Genomic DNA, 15,314 nt, shown 5'->3' on the forward strand with positions numbered 1-15,314 from the left:
TGGATATGGATCAGGACAAGATCAGGAGAGAACTTCTGAAAGACCATTGTGACTGGATTCAGTTTGAAATGAATGTTCCTCATGCTTCACATATGGGAGGCGTGTGGGAAAGGATGATCAGATCAGCCAGAAATGCTTTATCAGGACTTCTCACAGCTCACAGTGACCGTTTAGATGATGATACCTTGTCCACATTGTTAATTGAGGCAGAAGCCATAGTTAACAGTAGACCTTTGACTTACATTGATACACAGTCACCAGATTCTCCAATGCCTTTGTCTCCAAATCAGCTCCTGACCCTGAAAACTAAGGTCGTGATGCCACCAACTGGGAATTTCATAAGGAAAGACACATACCTTCATCGAAGATGGCGACATGTTCAATATCTAGCCAATGAATTTTGGAACAGGTGGAGAAAGGAATTTCTTCCTACATTACAAGAGAGAAAAAGGTGGATCAAACAACATAGAGATGTACAAGTTGGAGATATTGTTCTAATGATAGATGACAGTGCACCAAGAAATCAGTGGCCACTTGGTCGCATAGCAGAAACCTTTCAAAGTGCAGATGGATATGTGCGTAAGGTCAAGTTGAAAGTTAGGGACTCTACATATGAGAGACCAGTGCACAAGTTAATTCTTTTATTGACCGGAGAAGACCCCGTCGAGGAGCCAAAATAACTGTTAACTGTGACAATGTCAGTTTGTTATGATTCTATGCTACAGTTTGTGTAGATTTAATGAACACTTTTGTTTTCTAAAGACAGTTACATGTTGGACTATTTGTGTTTATGAGATTGCAAAGTATTTTATGTTTTAATAACAGTAAGTTTTGATGTTCCTTAAAGGTGTTTAAGGTACGGTAATTCTTAATAATTTCCGAGCAAATATTTTTTATACGTAATGATAAGGTAAACAGTGTATATTGTGTAAATTGCTTTCACAATTTAGGGGAGCCATGTTAAGGTTTTGGCCCGTCTTAGCTGTTATGCACATCGGTGGAGATAGCGTTTTACTTTTTTGACTAGAGCACGCGCTTATAGTTAGTTATGTTCTGATCATTAAAAGTCACTAATTCCCGCAATGAGGTAAGACTTTATGAATCATTTAGTAATTTAAACAGTTAATAGGAACTTTATAAGTTGTAATTGTAACATAATTTAAGGATAATTTCTTAATTTGATGTATTTTGTTCATTTCAGTTTCTACGTGACAATTTCAATGACAAGCAAATAAAATAGATGTGAAAAAGACTAAAGAAGTTTGCTTATTCGTAACAGTTACCTATAACTGTTTAGATAATTTATTGAAATCGCATGTACGAATACGCACATACAAAAGTATACTAAACCATATACTGGTGTAACGTGACAGTATGTACCCCATAATAGAGAATCCGCTTCCCATTCATTGGGACAGGTAAGTCTCGACCTAGATTTTGACCCACTTAGGTCAGGCTAACCCTAACCATTATAGCTTAGTCCCTGCCCCCAAAAAACTACAAGCCGATAATGCACTACCTGGTTGGAGGGATGTTGGAAGTGTGGCGTTCTTTGTCACTGTGACAACTCCAGAATTGTCATTGAATACTGGCGGTGATATGGTCACATTTGTTTTGTCCTGTCCTTTTTCTAAGACTATCCTAGTAAACGGGATACAGTCGGACAGACTAGGAGGCTCAATATCTATGGCAAAAAGACAAAACAAGAGCATATTTATGGGAACATCGTGCGCAACTGTTATTCAAAAGCCATGGATTTTCGTTATGCAATTTCTGAAGATATCATCCTTCAAAATTTCGCTCATCCAATGTATAATTACGCTTAAATGATAAAGTTTTATATAAACTTCATTCTAAACTGTATTCTATTCTTCACTTCACCATTGTACAACTTTTATTACATATTGTTTTAAATTCCTGTCTTAAAAATTTCCCTTGACTAAAATTCGGTAACTTAAGATGAACCGTTCGTTACCCCGACAACTGAAGTTTCCTTCGCGCCATACAGCCACGCCATCTATGACGTCACATGTTCTATTGGAATATCCCGTTTGTAGGTACCCTGGACGGCAGATGGCAGCACAAGTGGCCCCTTCATGATTCTGACAGTCTATGTAAACTATACCAGATTCCTTGGTCTCGTCTGCTAATGGGCATCTTGGTACTGTGCGATGAAACGTAAATTTTTAAAGTAGCCGCAACATCATTCATCGAAAATACAACAACATTTGCTGTACTATTTTTTTTTCTAAAAATAATGCTCAAATAGTAGAAAACATAGACATTTTCATCAAAATTAAAATGCAAACGTCCCGTGCCTGTCACCATTCTCACCTATAACCTGGATGTGAAATGTGCACGTCCCGCTGTCACCATCACGGTGACCCGTGGCAACGATGGTGTGAGTTCCTTCAGTGAATGTCCCTGGGTTGCTACGGGAGTACGTGAAATCTACGGTGCCGTTTTTGCCATCAATGACCGTCGGTTCTCCCCACGATATTGTTGCAGAGAGGTTGCCTCCCGTTGTTTTGACCGTAATGTCATCCGGGCAGTCTAACAAAGGGGCTGCGTTCACTTAAAAAGACATGCTTTAACATTAAAATGATTGAATAAATAGCAGGGGCGGAAGACGGGAACTGGTAAATCATGACATTTCCTTTATAAATCCACGGAAGTTTATCATATGGATAGGATAAACTTCTACTGGGCACTCCAATATTTGTTTTATAATATTATTACCAGGGGCGTATCCAGATACATTTTTCTTGCGGTCGTCCAAATTATCTTTCATGATCCATCCTCCATTTTTGACGGTCTTTCGATAGAAAAAATTAAATACCCGTCGATGTAAACTTGAAAATCTGACCGCCTTTGGAAAGACCAAAAAGACGGCCTCAATCTACCCCAATAAAACATAACCAATTGTGTTTAATGTGAAATATAATAATTTCGCCGTACACTGTGTATTACATTCGGAACGAACACAAGAACCAGCTTTTTTCCACCTGCCCAAAGTTCAATTACGTAACATACCTGAGCATCTTGCCGCGACGCCTGACCAGTGGCCTCCTGTGAGACAAGTTCTCTCCGAGTTCCCCTCCACCCGGTAGCCCTCCAGACAGGAGATGGTACATACGCTACCCGGCACCACGCCGTCCGCAGACTTACAAGGGCCTGGGATTGCGGTGCCATTGCTTGGCGGGGATAAGGCTGGACACCTCTTCACTGGAACGGGAATTTTTATAGAACTGGTAATATCAATATGTGGATGGAATGGGAACACTGATATTTAGCACTTTTATTTCGAGTCTTATTCGGTGAATTTACGAAATAGCAATGTTTGAACTTTGAACAACACGTAATGCGTATCACTACTGCATTTAGTGATTTGGCTATTCGAGTAAAATTTAATAACACATTCCACATACGCACGCGCGCGCGCGCACACACACACAAACACAAATACTTTCATGAATACATGACGTACAAAGAGTCGTTGATAGGATGGGATAATTTTCCAAACAAGAGAGCGGTGTCGTCATTCCTGTCGCCTTGTTCAATGAACCTCGTCGTGGTCACCAACAAAATCGCTTCCGTATATCCGGAGTTACGTACATGTATGACGTCTGGGTGGTGTTAAAAAAAAACAGGACTTTCCTTTCACGGTGGGTATTATAACACAACTTATTACCTGTACAATTAACAGGCTCCCCCGACCACACCCCTTGTTCTGTGCATGTTCTAGTGGCGTTCCCCGACTCGAGCTCGTACCCATCAGCGCATTTCTGTTGACATACATCTCCGTAGTTGTAAGGCTGTCTGCAGGTGGATTTTGTGGTGTGGGGGCGGACTGGGAGTTCGGAGCATTGAACAACTGGAAATTGTACGCATGTAAAGTTCAAAGCATTTCACCTTTTGGAATTGAACACATGTAATACCGTTAAGGGTCAATAGAGTCAGACAGAAATTGAATTTTGTGAAAAGAAATTACGAAGGCAAGAAAGAAAAATGTTTGTATAAATACTTCATTCAATATTGCTAAATAGTTTTTTGTTACTAAAAATCTCAGTGTAAGCTCGATGGAAATTCTTTTTACAATAGAGTCAGACAGAAATTGAATTTAAATTGCGCCACCGGGTTTGATCAAGTCATTTCCTCCTCTCGTATCAAAAACAGCTGTCTTTAAAGCATAAACTTACTGTTGCAGGCTCCAGTTATCGGTCCCCAGTTAGTATCGGTGGTGGCATTATGCGCCTCACAAATGACGTACTCGTTTCCAGCCAGTGTGTAGCCAGTGGCGCACCCTATCGTACAGACGGCGCCCCAGTGTGATCTACATTCGTCTTTGACGTGCGCATGCCTCGGAAGTGTCAGGTTTGGGCATCTCTTAACTACAAACATTTTGAAGAAAATATGTTCATAGTGCTCATGTTTCGGTACACAATATTAAAGGGATAACTCTTCGTATGAGATCTATATTTCACAATAAAAACATTGTGAATAACTCAAAGAAATGTAATATATTCTGTTTTACAATAACGACAGTTTAAGCTATTTTAAATCTGATATCTGATATTATCTTTGGACCACGTGACCTCCATTGATGGCTATACTCTGTTAAAATCTCTTAAGAGATTAAGAGATTTTAACAAAAAACCAAACTTTTAAGAAAAAAAACCGGAACTAACTTTGAATGTAAAAATGGATTCATTAACCATTGGTAAGTATGGGAAAATTGTTGTTTACTCCAGTAAAATTAATTTTTTGGCCAAAACGAAGAGTTATCATTCCTTTAAAAATGATACTTAGAAAAAAGTCTTTTTTATTTCATAACTGTAACAATATTTACATCTACTCGTACATACTTTAACTGAATCATTATCAGCAATCATCAACAATATCACTTCACACTAACTTATTTAAGAATATCAAAGACACCAACAGGCAGAACATGTATAATACAGTCTACCATTCCATAAAGTTAACGTTATTTTTAATTGCACGTCAACTGATATCGCTCTAGCTTTCTGTAACCTGTACCGGTACATTAATGCCCGGTATATCTACATTGATTGTTAATTCGACACAAAATCAACAGATGAATCCACAATTCGAAATTACCTTGAACTTCGACTGTGAAACTGCACGTGGCAATATTACCAGCCTTATCCGTCGCGTTCACGTACACGTGCGTTACCCCTTCCCCAAAGGTTGCCGGGGAACGAAGACTTTGTGAAATTTGCACTGCGCCCGGCAAGTTATCTGAAGCCTGCGGGTCGGCCCACGAGGCAGTGGCGGATGTATGTCCCCTAGCAGCTGTGACTACAATGCTTTGTGGGCACGTCAGAGTCGGTGGTATGCCATCTAAAAATGGATAACAACGCAAGGAATGAAGTAATAACCTAATGCATGTAGTATTGTTTAGCAATAAATTAGCAATACAATACAATATCAGTATACTCTACAATCCACACTTTACTTACCCACGCATTCCAACCCTGTCATGTCACTCCAAATGCCATCTTTCTGACAGCGGTGCGTTTCACTTCCTTGTAAAATGTAACCCTGCTGACACGTGGTATTGCACGTGGTCTGTTGCGGATGTGACGTCAAGGAACAGGTGGCGGGATATACAGTTGCAAATGGTGGAGGTAGAAGGGGAGCGCAGGATTTGGCTGAAAGTACACATAGGGTTGCAGCAATTATATATTGCAATGTCGGGGGTAAGTTAACATAATCGTGCGGTTAATATTTATCAAGTGGGAGAGAGAACGACCCCCTTTCCAAATAAAATGTGTTTATCCAAATCCCTTTTTATCCATCACCAATCCCAACTCATCCAAACACACACATTATCCCAGGGGAAGAAAAGCGGAAGAACGGAAAAATGTAAACTTCATTTCCCATATAACATTTTTTCAAATACATTTATACTTCAATTATGTATTTGGGTTAGGGGTAGTCGAGGAGGACGAGCGTTTTAACCCCCTTTTAGATATCAAACGGATAACCCTGTGCTTTATATATACCTATCTTAATGACAAAAACACGTACTTACTTTTACAAACAATACCAACATCCTGATCATGTGTGCAGGAAGTACCACCCCAGCCATCGTGAGGGCATTGGTCAATAGCTGTTTCCGTGCCATTACATTGGACATTGGTCAACCAGATGTCGCCACTGCCTTGCCTGTGACAGTCTCCGGAGCTGGCATTACAAGCACTGACAGCACCACTTAATTGAAAGGACTGAATGTAAGTGATATGCACACAAGGAGGAATCAACATTAGACCAAATGGTGCACATTAATCGTGGACAATACAATGGGCAAGGGAATATATTACCAACGCCTTGACAATAATACAGTAGTAGTGTAGTTCCTGCGCGAGTTGCCATCATGGATTGTACCATTATCTCCTCTTACTATATCAAATTAAGTTCAAAAGGAATTTAGAAGGAATGCTGGGTATTTCTATCACAATATTTTCCTTTCGCCTTTACTGAAAAATGCCCGTCCCAATGCCATTAACTTTAATCCACTCCAAGCATCAGACAATGACCTGCTACATGTAGGAACCCAAGTTTTATATCTGATACGTGCCAAATTGTTTATTTGTATATTTATTATTTTCTTATGCCAACGAAAGGCAGATATCCTTAAGATTTCAGAATAAAATCTGGCGCACTTAAGGTGTAAAAGTACCTAGGGTACTTGGATTTTTGGCTCTTGATATCGTACAAACCTGAACCCCAGGGCACTACACATGACAGTGCTGTCAAGGATATCCCAGCCAAGACTACATACTGTGCCCCAGTAACCAGCGTTATAAACCTCGATCAGTCCTTCATTTGTCTGGTTCCCATTCCTTAATCGGACGTCTCCTTTTCTTGGTGGAGGTGCGTTGGATCCTACAACATTCAAAAATGGGCGGGTCAAGTTCATTAGCGGCTACAAGTGTGCTGCACTATCTACTCGGCTGCAAAGAGATATATGGTGCGGCTAATTTAGTTTTTGCATTATTATTCTTATTTTGTTTTTACTTTTTCCTCTAATCATATCCAGAAAAAAAGTCATAGAAAGACGTTACATTGCTATTTACGACGTACTTGAAGTGAGCAATTGGCACTAATGAGAAATTCATTATACACATGCATGCACGTGTGTTTATGGTACCGATCATGATCAGAAGCGATTATCAATCGGTTTGTCTACGGAAATTTACCATCGTAACACCAAACCCCGGCGTCCTCTCTGTGGTCACAGTTAGTGTGCGCCCACTGACCATGAGAACACTCGGACAATGACCCTTCATGCCCACTGCACTGGACATCATCTAACATTATGATCCCAGACCCCTGACCGAAATACGCTCCGACGTACGACTTTCCGTGCCTAAAATTACACGACAGAGTTTGATAAATATAATGTAGAAAAAAAAAAGAAATACGAAAAATGAGAAAATATATAAAACATTGACAAAATCGAGCACCCCTTTCTGTAGTCAATTATGAAAATATAGATAAACGGGGTGTGCTTGTCAGCTGTTTTTTTTAAATTTATTTATTTATTATCATATTTTTTTTGCATCGGTACTTCTTCCAAAAACAATCTTTTTTTATTGCCCAATTCTTTCGCCAACAGAGAACTTGATGGAGTCTAACCTATGGACATTATAGTTTCACATATACTCACTGGTACCCAAGCATCCTACAGACAACAGTTGCAGCGTTGTCATCCCAGCCATCGTCGCAAACCGACCCCCATGAGCCACCGTAGTACACCTCTAGACGACCGTAATATGCCCCATCGTCTGGCGCAAGTCGTACGCTGCCATATTCCGCTGCATAGAAAGAGAGGTTATTCGTGTTAGTCATACTTACAACAAATAATGATTTTTAGATTATTATTTTTTTAATTTTTATTATTTTTTTTTTTTTTTATTTTTTTTTTTGAAAATCGTTTTTGGGTTTGTACTCTTAAGGGTCTTAAAGGCAACTGTTACGTTTTTTAAGATCAAAAAGGATTTTAAAAAATTTTCGATACACCACTATTTCACCTAGCTTAAAATTCTGAAGCCACACCATTAACTAATCTATTGAGCACTTAAAGAAATATTACATCACCTCCATACCTCTATTTTGACATGGTCCCTCCGTGAGACTGACGTCATCCAAGCCTATAACACTCTTATTCTCTTCACCAAGAACTGCTTCAAACACTACAATATAAGTTCCTTGAGATGTCAAATTCACTTGGCCCAGTTTCCACAGGTCGCCTTGGTTACCATCAGCTGACATGACACGTGTCGCTTGGTGATTGGACGTTCGGTTGATATAGACGTTCAAAGACCCCATGGATTGCCCGAACATGTGGTAATAGAATTGAAGGCAGGAAGATGTAGTGATGGTAACAGGTGGTGACCGAAGATACTGAACGTCCTTCAAAATGCCCTTTGCCCCGGCTGCCATGTATCCACCTGTGATTGTAAAATTCAAGTTAAAGCGCCATCAGATCATCACAATGCTCTAACAAACATTATTTTGCACCATATAAAAAGGCGCAAGTATACATGTATGTACTGCAGTATCCTAGCTATCTTGCGCCATTTAAAGAAAAATCACTTATTTACCAGCTGACTGGGATTGGCCTTGTGTGAACAAAGTTTTATTGTTATCCAAGCAAAAAGGGACAGAAAGCAAGTAATGAAACGTATATCTCCGAAAATTTAAGCGCAATGGGATTATAATGCATGACTGTAAGGTGTCAAATCAAACCATGTGAAAAGATTGCTTTCTAATCTGCATGGGTTTAATCTACCATAAAACCAGATTTTAAACCAGAGTTCTTATCACCTTTCCCATCTGTCATTCTTAAACCAAGTCCCTCAATAAAACTACGTTGAAATGAAACTTACTCCAAAAATGAACATGTAAAACAGGCCTGAAATATTTGACATACCAGTTTTGGTTCCTTTAGTGTGGTCGTGTGCAGGGCCTGATAGCCCGCTGTTTCGAGAGCTACTGGGTCCAGCCCACAGTATCCAGTCCCCACTAACATTGGTGTATCCACACAGGCGGTTGTCTTCGGTCTCAAATTCGCAATCAATGGTGGTAGCTGTAAGATATCAAAAATTAGGCAAAACATCTTCCTTAGTCACATTGGAAAACGGTTATCTGCCATAAAGAAGGTCATGACTGGTAAGCGATCGCTTTGCGTGTTTAAATTCAACTTCCATATCTTTTGTTCGCTACCAGGTTGAAATTGAAAACTTACGAAGATGACAACAAAAGTGTTACTCCCTAGGGTACTTTTTCACAGCGAGGGTACGTGTTGGATAACAACAATTCTCTTAAACCGTTTTTTAGAATTGTTGTTATCCAACACGTACGAGTAATATATATGAAAAATATTCGAACATCTTTATAATCTAACAGCTTCTTGGCTTACAAAATCTTTGAATAGCTTCAGATGTACAGGCGACAGAAGCATCACTGAAATGGTCACACGACTGCTCTCCCCACAGCATATTGTTGCAAAAATCAATCACCGGTTCTTCCCCTACACAGCGCACGCCCGACAGCCATATTGGTCCAGACCCGATGCCAAACCTGGCGTTTCTGGGGGATGCAATAAAATGAGAAACATATTGATAAAAAAATGGAAGCTGAGCCTTAGTTGGATAAATTATATTTATGTACCTTAACTCAACCAATGATATAGCTTTCTGCACATATGGAAAAGAGAAGAGTGAAATCTATACGCACTACTTACTACGGAACTTTGATAGAAACATTGCCATCCACTTGCAATGCGTTTGAATTGTGTTCAAGAGTCGAAACCATTATTCAGCGAACACTAAGTGTATCATAAAAAGATAAAGTGGTTTTCACCTTAAACATATGCAATATTTAAAAAGTTACTAGATAGATATATAGATAGATAGATAGTCCCGTTTACCTGTATGCCTTGCCTTCAGAATATCCCAGTTGCTTACAAACAATTTTGGCGTTCTCGTCTGACCAGTGGTGGTCACAAATCGTCCCCCATGTCCCGTTGTACATTACCTCCACTCGTCCGTAGTCACTGGACCCCCCAGCAAGACGCAACTGGACATCTAAAAAAATTTTTAATCGGCCAATGACTTAAATACTCTACTGGTAGATCTGTGAAACTGAACTTGTAAACAGCAGTGGTTACAAATGCACTAAGGTACTGGTAGCAATTCTAGGAACAAATATCGGTGCATACGTGTTTCACATATGTTTTTAAATAGATTTCACCGAGAAAAACAAAAAATAATAAAAACATTGATGTTTGAGGCTGAGGCTGTCATAGATGTAATTCTGTGGTTAAATTGTATTTTTCCTGTTACAGAACATATTTTAAAATTGAGGAACGAGTTCCTATTGGCATTAGCATGTTTTAAATGCTCGAGCTCGATTCAGGGGCACTGACATAACTGGAATTGTGTGAACAAAACGAATAAAATTCCAAATTAATACATGTACTGTAGCTACATTTTTGACTTCTTTAGGTGGCCTACCCGATGACTGGTCATTCCCACACTGCACGGCTGAATCATGGGAATGTGGGCAACCGCCCCGCACTATGATTGGACGACACTGCATGACGTCATTGTCTTCTCCTTCACAGTCAATATTTGTCATTTGCCATTTTGTTGTACCTTCTCCGTATGGTTTTAATGACACTGCCTGTTGAACAAGAAAAAAGATGTAATTAACTTATAAATAAGGATCGGGTTTATTATGAAAGGGATTGTAGCCAATGCATGAAATTAATTATAACCATACCAAACATACAAACAAAGCAGTAATACGAACGGAACACGGGAATAATGTAAAACTGCTGGTGCATGCATATTCCAATATGTTTAAATCATTATTCCATTTACATATATATATATTGATCCAGTATTTGATTAACTTTTTGCTAACATAGCGTTATTGGGCTTTTATCAGAACCTAATTGTTATCCTTAACGGTGTACTTCGGGTTTGGAAACTGCTTTAAAAAAGGCAATGATATACCAGATCTGAAGGCGATGTAATGACCGTAACCTTGTTTCGAAGTTCAAGGACATGTTTATGCTCTCACCTTTCCAAATTGATATCCAATCTGTCGACAGAGAACTCGAGCGTCCCTATAGTCGAAAGTTTCATCACAAACTGTTACCCACTTGCCGAGGTGTCTCACCTCAACTCGACCAGCATTGGCATCACCGCCTCCGAGACGTACCGGGTGGTCTGGAATAAGGAAAGTAACACCTTTTCAAACGAGTTATTACAAAATAACACAGGCTTATAGACGCTTTTATGTTATCAGAATTCCTGTGTTTTTTTTTTTTTTTTTTTTTTTTTTTTTACTTTCATATGTATATCCCATAGCCAAACTGACTGTATGGAGTAGCTACTCGTTAATGGCAGAATCCATAATTATTTAAAGCTCAAATAAACTACGTGATCGCAGTGTACAAACACTACACTGAAAAATAATGCTCTTAGAGGTAATACATTTTATAGGCATTACATATTTGTAGATTCATTTTAATCCCCTCTAAAAAAAAAACAAATTGAACTGGAAGGCTGGGTTTACCACTAAGCTCAAAACACACTACGTTGTAGTTATCAACTCTACTTACCGTCTCGGCAATTACCATCTTGAATGAGTATGTCATCCACGGCGATGTCGCTCCTGTATCCGTCACCGCGCACCGCTTCTATGACAACAGAATAAGCCCCGCTCTCTAATGTTATACTCCTCGGGTACCACAGATCGCCGAAATTACCCGAGACGCTGAATAATTTCGTCTCCAGCCCCGAGCTCGTGTCTTTTCGGTAAACATTGAGGGTGCCGATGTTGATTCCATTCATATTGAAGTAAAATTTCAGACATTTTGGAGATGCAGAAGATATTGCCTGGGTGATGATTCGGGCCTTGTTTCCTTCGGCGGCATTTGTACCGCTTGCTTCGAGGTAAATATAATGCCCTAGATTATGGAAATACAATAAGGTAATGAGAAATCGACGTTTTATATCCTTAGGGATGGTTGTTATATGTGTTCTCTATAGGTGCGGTAATAATAAGACATGTTAAATGCGGTGTCTAGGTTTTGTGTTATTAATAGTGTTAACAAATTTTGTTTACGCGCAACTTGATAAAGGACTTCTTATCACTAATTTACCAACAAATAGCCTTGAAGCGAATCTAAACAGACGAAAAGTAACAACAACAATGCGCATGCCCAGAACTAACCGCTACTGCTCCCAAACGTCACGTCCGTGGAAGGGCCGGTATCGGCTGAAGGAGTGAGACCAGCTTTTACTTTCCAGATAATTTGATTCGGGGCGTCCTGTGTGAAGCTGCACCAGCGGTTAGTCGGGCTCTCGAAGTCGCACAATGTTGCACCTGGTACTGTTTTATTTAACAAAAAGCAAAAGAAAAAAAAAACACTGATATTCTTTTTTTCAGTACTGCATGCCTTTGTGTGATTCATGCAATGTTTATACTCTGTAAATTAACATCCTACTCCCCTCCCTCTCTCCCTCCCGCCCCCCCAATGAAAATATTTCGCAGAAATTCAATTAACTGTTCCTGCACAAAACAACCAAATTACAAGTTAGATCACTTAATCACAAATCCACCACTTGCCCATGTTAGATCTCCAAGAAACCATGCCTCCGTTTTCAAAGACACAAAACTAAATTGCAGGACATTATCTGAAAATGCAAATAATCTCTAAGATATTAAAGATATTTCTGATGAGTTCATTGGACCAGTGTGACGTGAGAGTCCCCCATGATAGACAGTCCAGTTCCCATTAATTTGCACAGGTAAGCTTCGCCATTGAGTTCAGGCCCGAAGCTGGGGGGTGGGGGGTGGGGGGGGGGCTCGGGGGGTTAGAAAGCACCGCTCCTTTTTGTCAGGAAAAGGTCCATTTTGGGTAAAATTTGATCTAGGTACACATAAGTTTCATTGAAAAAGAACCCCCTTTAAAATTAGCTGGCTACGGGCCTGGAGATAGACCCACCTACGACAGGCTAATTAATATAACCCTAACCTTTATAATTAAAAGTCGGTTGGACTCTCTGTTACGCGGACCCACACTTTCGTCACACCGGGAATTAAACTTGGGATATCTGACCAATACGTACTGGTGGGGGCAGTGGTATTATAACAGACCACGGAGGCATCCTCGCTGTGGTCGCAGTCCACGCTCTGGCCGCTAACGAAACCACAAAAGTTTACATCCGGCTCCAGTCCGTAACAGGACAGTTCGTCTAGGACTATAGATCCGTTTCCAGGGCCGAAACTAGAAGTAGATATATAGAGAGAGAATGGTAAGGGACCTGGATATAAATGTAAAACAATTTGACTACATATGTAAAATATGATGCACCTGTATATGTATGTGTATGCTAATCTGCATGTATAAGCACTGCTGATACAAATTTGTTGGGGTTATATTCTGCATTCCATACGTAATTGTTTACTTGATTCTTGTTCATAAAATGGCTAAAAATTAATATAAACAAATATTGGGGACGACACGGACGGCGTTAATTCCCACTTACAAAGCTCCTCTCAAAGCCTTGCCCCTCACATAGCCAAGTCGCCTGCAAATTATTGTGGCGTCATTGTCGTCAAAATGGTCGTCGCAGATTGTTCCACGGACTCCATTATACACAATCTCCACTCGTCCGCTCCCGGGCTGGCTGCCGCCCACTAAGTAGATATCGGTTGGTACTGGAATACAAAAATCGCACAATGCTAAAATGTCAATCTCGCGCAATATCGCGACATACCGAAGCAACAGGATTCTGTTTTGTTCCTCGAGGGGCTGGATCGATCTACGTTGACCGATGGTGTCTATGACGGGTGTTCACATGAACCCACTAGCTGGATCGATCTAACTCTGCGGGGATTCTCGCTAAATCGCATGCAGTGTAAACGCCTGAAATGTCTTACGCTCCTACTCAAACTGCTGAACGATAGTCAATAACCCACAAACAATTAAGCTGTTACAATGAAAGCACATTAGTGAGAAACCCCCACAAACTTAGATCAATTAAGCTAGTACGATGGGTTTATAGGAACACAGGCTATGGGAATGGGGCCTTAGAACATACTTACCCACAGTTGACGTGCACCCCACCGTAGCCACTTGGTTGTGACGACACTTGAATGGCTCGGAAAACTCCCCTTTGCACATTGTTAACGACGTTTCTGACCCTGTGCAACGTATGTTTTGGTGAACACTGTAGACGAGACTCCCGACCAGCCTAATCTTACCGGGTCGTCCGTATTGGTACCCCAGCTCCTTACAGGCAACCTACAATAAAAATGCCAAAAGGAAAAGAAAGAAAACCAATTAATAATGTAGTCTTTTAGCTGAAATTCTCTACTCAAGATACTAGAGAGATCCAATAGTTCCTCGGTCGCATTTGCTGAGATCGTCTACAATTTGTTTTACAAGGATTGCCAATTTGTGCCATTAATGAAGAACAAAAAAGAAGACCTTTATGTCAAATTCTACGACTGTGAAATATGTTGCGAAGCATCTAACATTATGGGACCAATTACATGTAAAAATAAGTATATATCCCAATCTAATCTCTGAAATGGCTGTATCACAAAATGTTGCGTGTTTTCAATGAAACAAGGATAAAAGCAACAAATCTAAGCCTTTTACAAGTTGTACAAATAATTTGTTTTTGATTAATAAATGAAAGTAAGACTGACCACAGCGTCTCGATAGTCCCATCCCTCGAAACAAATAAAACGCCACTTTCCATTGGCTTCAACTCTCACTGCCGGGTCACTGTTAGCTATCTCGTACAGTCCTATGTGAGCGCCGTCTGTTGGAATATGAAAGGGTTGAAATTGATTCATTTAATAATTTACATTTGGTCTAGACATTAACCAAGCTTGTCAATATTTTAAATTGATTCAAAAACCATAATATCTTTACAATAATGGTCAATTGTGCTAGTTGTATTTATTCGTTGTGTTGTGTTGTACTGTTCATTATGGATTTCCCAACATGCGTACAACGCTACCAAAGTAAATAATGTGCTTTAAAAAAGAGATATAATTTACATGTTTTTCTAATGCAGTAGTGTTTCTTTTTTCGTAGATTTAATTCCATCCTCTGTTAATAAAAAACAGTGCTCACAACTAAAGCAAAATTAGTAACACAATTTCATTGGTGACCGACATAGAAGATTGATGATAAATTCTTACACTTAAGATAGAGATATGCCAACAGAAAAGATCTGAAAACGTCTAGTAAT

At 39.7% G+C, this 15,314-nt stretch overlaps 1 protein-coding gene across 1 annotated transcript in view; it reads right to left on the minus strand.

Moving 5' to 3' along the window:
- LOC106176257 (uncharacterized) overlaps positions 1 to 15,314 on the minus strand; it is a 53,154-nt gene that overhangs the window by 18,288 nt on the left and 19,552 nt on the right. Inside the window, exons 13-36 of the mRNA XM_086997798.1 lie at positions 14,764 to 14,879; positions 14,155 to 14,353; positions 13,596 to 13,767; positions 13,176 to 13,333; positions 12,277 to 12,435; positions 11,663 to 12,010; positions 11,119 to 11,267; positions 10,548 to 10,716; positions 9,962 to 10,118; positions 9,452 to 9,621; positions 8,963 to 9,118; positions 8,136 to 8,480; positions 7,697 to 7,844; positions 7,227 to 7,396; positions 6,747 to 6,912; positions 6,059 to 6,237; positions 5,484 to 5,675; positions 5,122 to 5,364; positions 4,200 to 4,391; positions 3,692 to 3,874; positions 3,034 to 3,225; positions 2,335 to 2,574; positions 1,976 to 2,164; positions 1,520 to 1,684 (exon numbers count right to left, since the gene is read on the minus strand). Coding sequence (XP_086853924.1) covers positions 1,520 to 1,684; positions 1,976 to 2,164; positions 2,335 to 2,574; positions 3,034 to 3,225; positions 3,692 to 3,874; positions 4,200 to 4,391; positions 5,122 to 5,364; positions 5,484 to 5,675; positions 6,059 to 6,237; positions 6,747 to 6,912; positions 7,227 to 7,396; positions 7,697 to 7,844; positions 8,136 to 8,480; positions 8,963 to 9,118; positions 9,452 to 9,621; positions 9,962 to 10,118; positions 10,548 to 10,716; positions 11,119 to 11,267; positions 11,663 to 12,010; positions 12,277 to 12,435; positions 13,176 to 13,333; positions 13,596 to 13,767; positions 14,155 to 14,353; positions 14,764 to 14,879 — 4,557 coding nt within the window. The remainder of the gene's footprint in view (positions 1 to 1,519; positions 1,685 to 1,975; positions 2,165 to 2,334; positions 2,575 to 3,033; positions 3,226 to 3,691; positions 3,875 to 4,199; positions 4,392 to 5,121; positions 5,365 to 5,483; positions 5,676 to 6,058; positions 6,238 to 6,746; positions 6,913 to 7,226; positions 7,397 to 7,696; positions 7,845 to 8,135; positions 8,481 to 8,962; positions 9,119 to 9,451; positions 9,622 to 9,961; positions 10,119 to 10,547; positions 10,717 to 11,118; positions 11,268 to 11,662; positions 12,011 to 12,276; positions 12,436 to 13,175; positions 13,334 to 13,595; positions 13,768 to 14,154; positions 14,354 to 14,763; positions 14,880 to 15,314) is intronic.

The sequence above is a fragment of the Lingula anatina genome, chromosome 10, assembly GCF_051362555.1.
Source record: "Lingula anatina isolate TDL-2025a chromosome 10, LinAna3.0, whole genome shotgun sequence".
In the NCBI taxonomy this organism is placed as follows: domain Eukaryota; kingdom Metazoa; phylum Brachiopoda; class Lingulata; order Lingulida; family Lingulidae; genus Lingula; species Lingula anatina.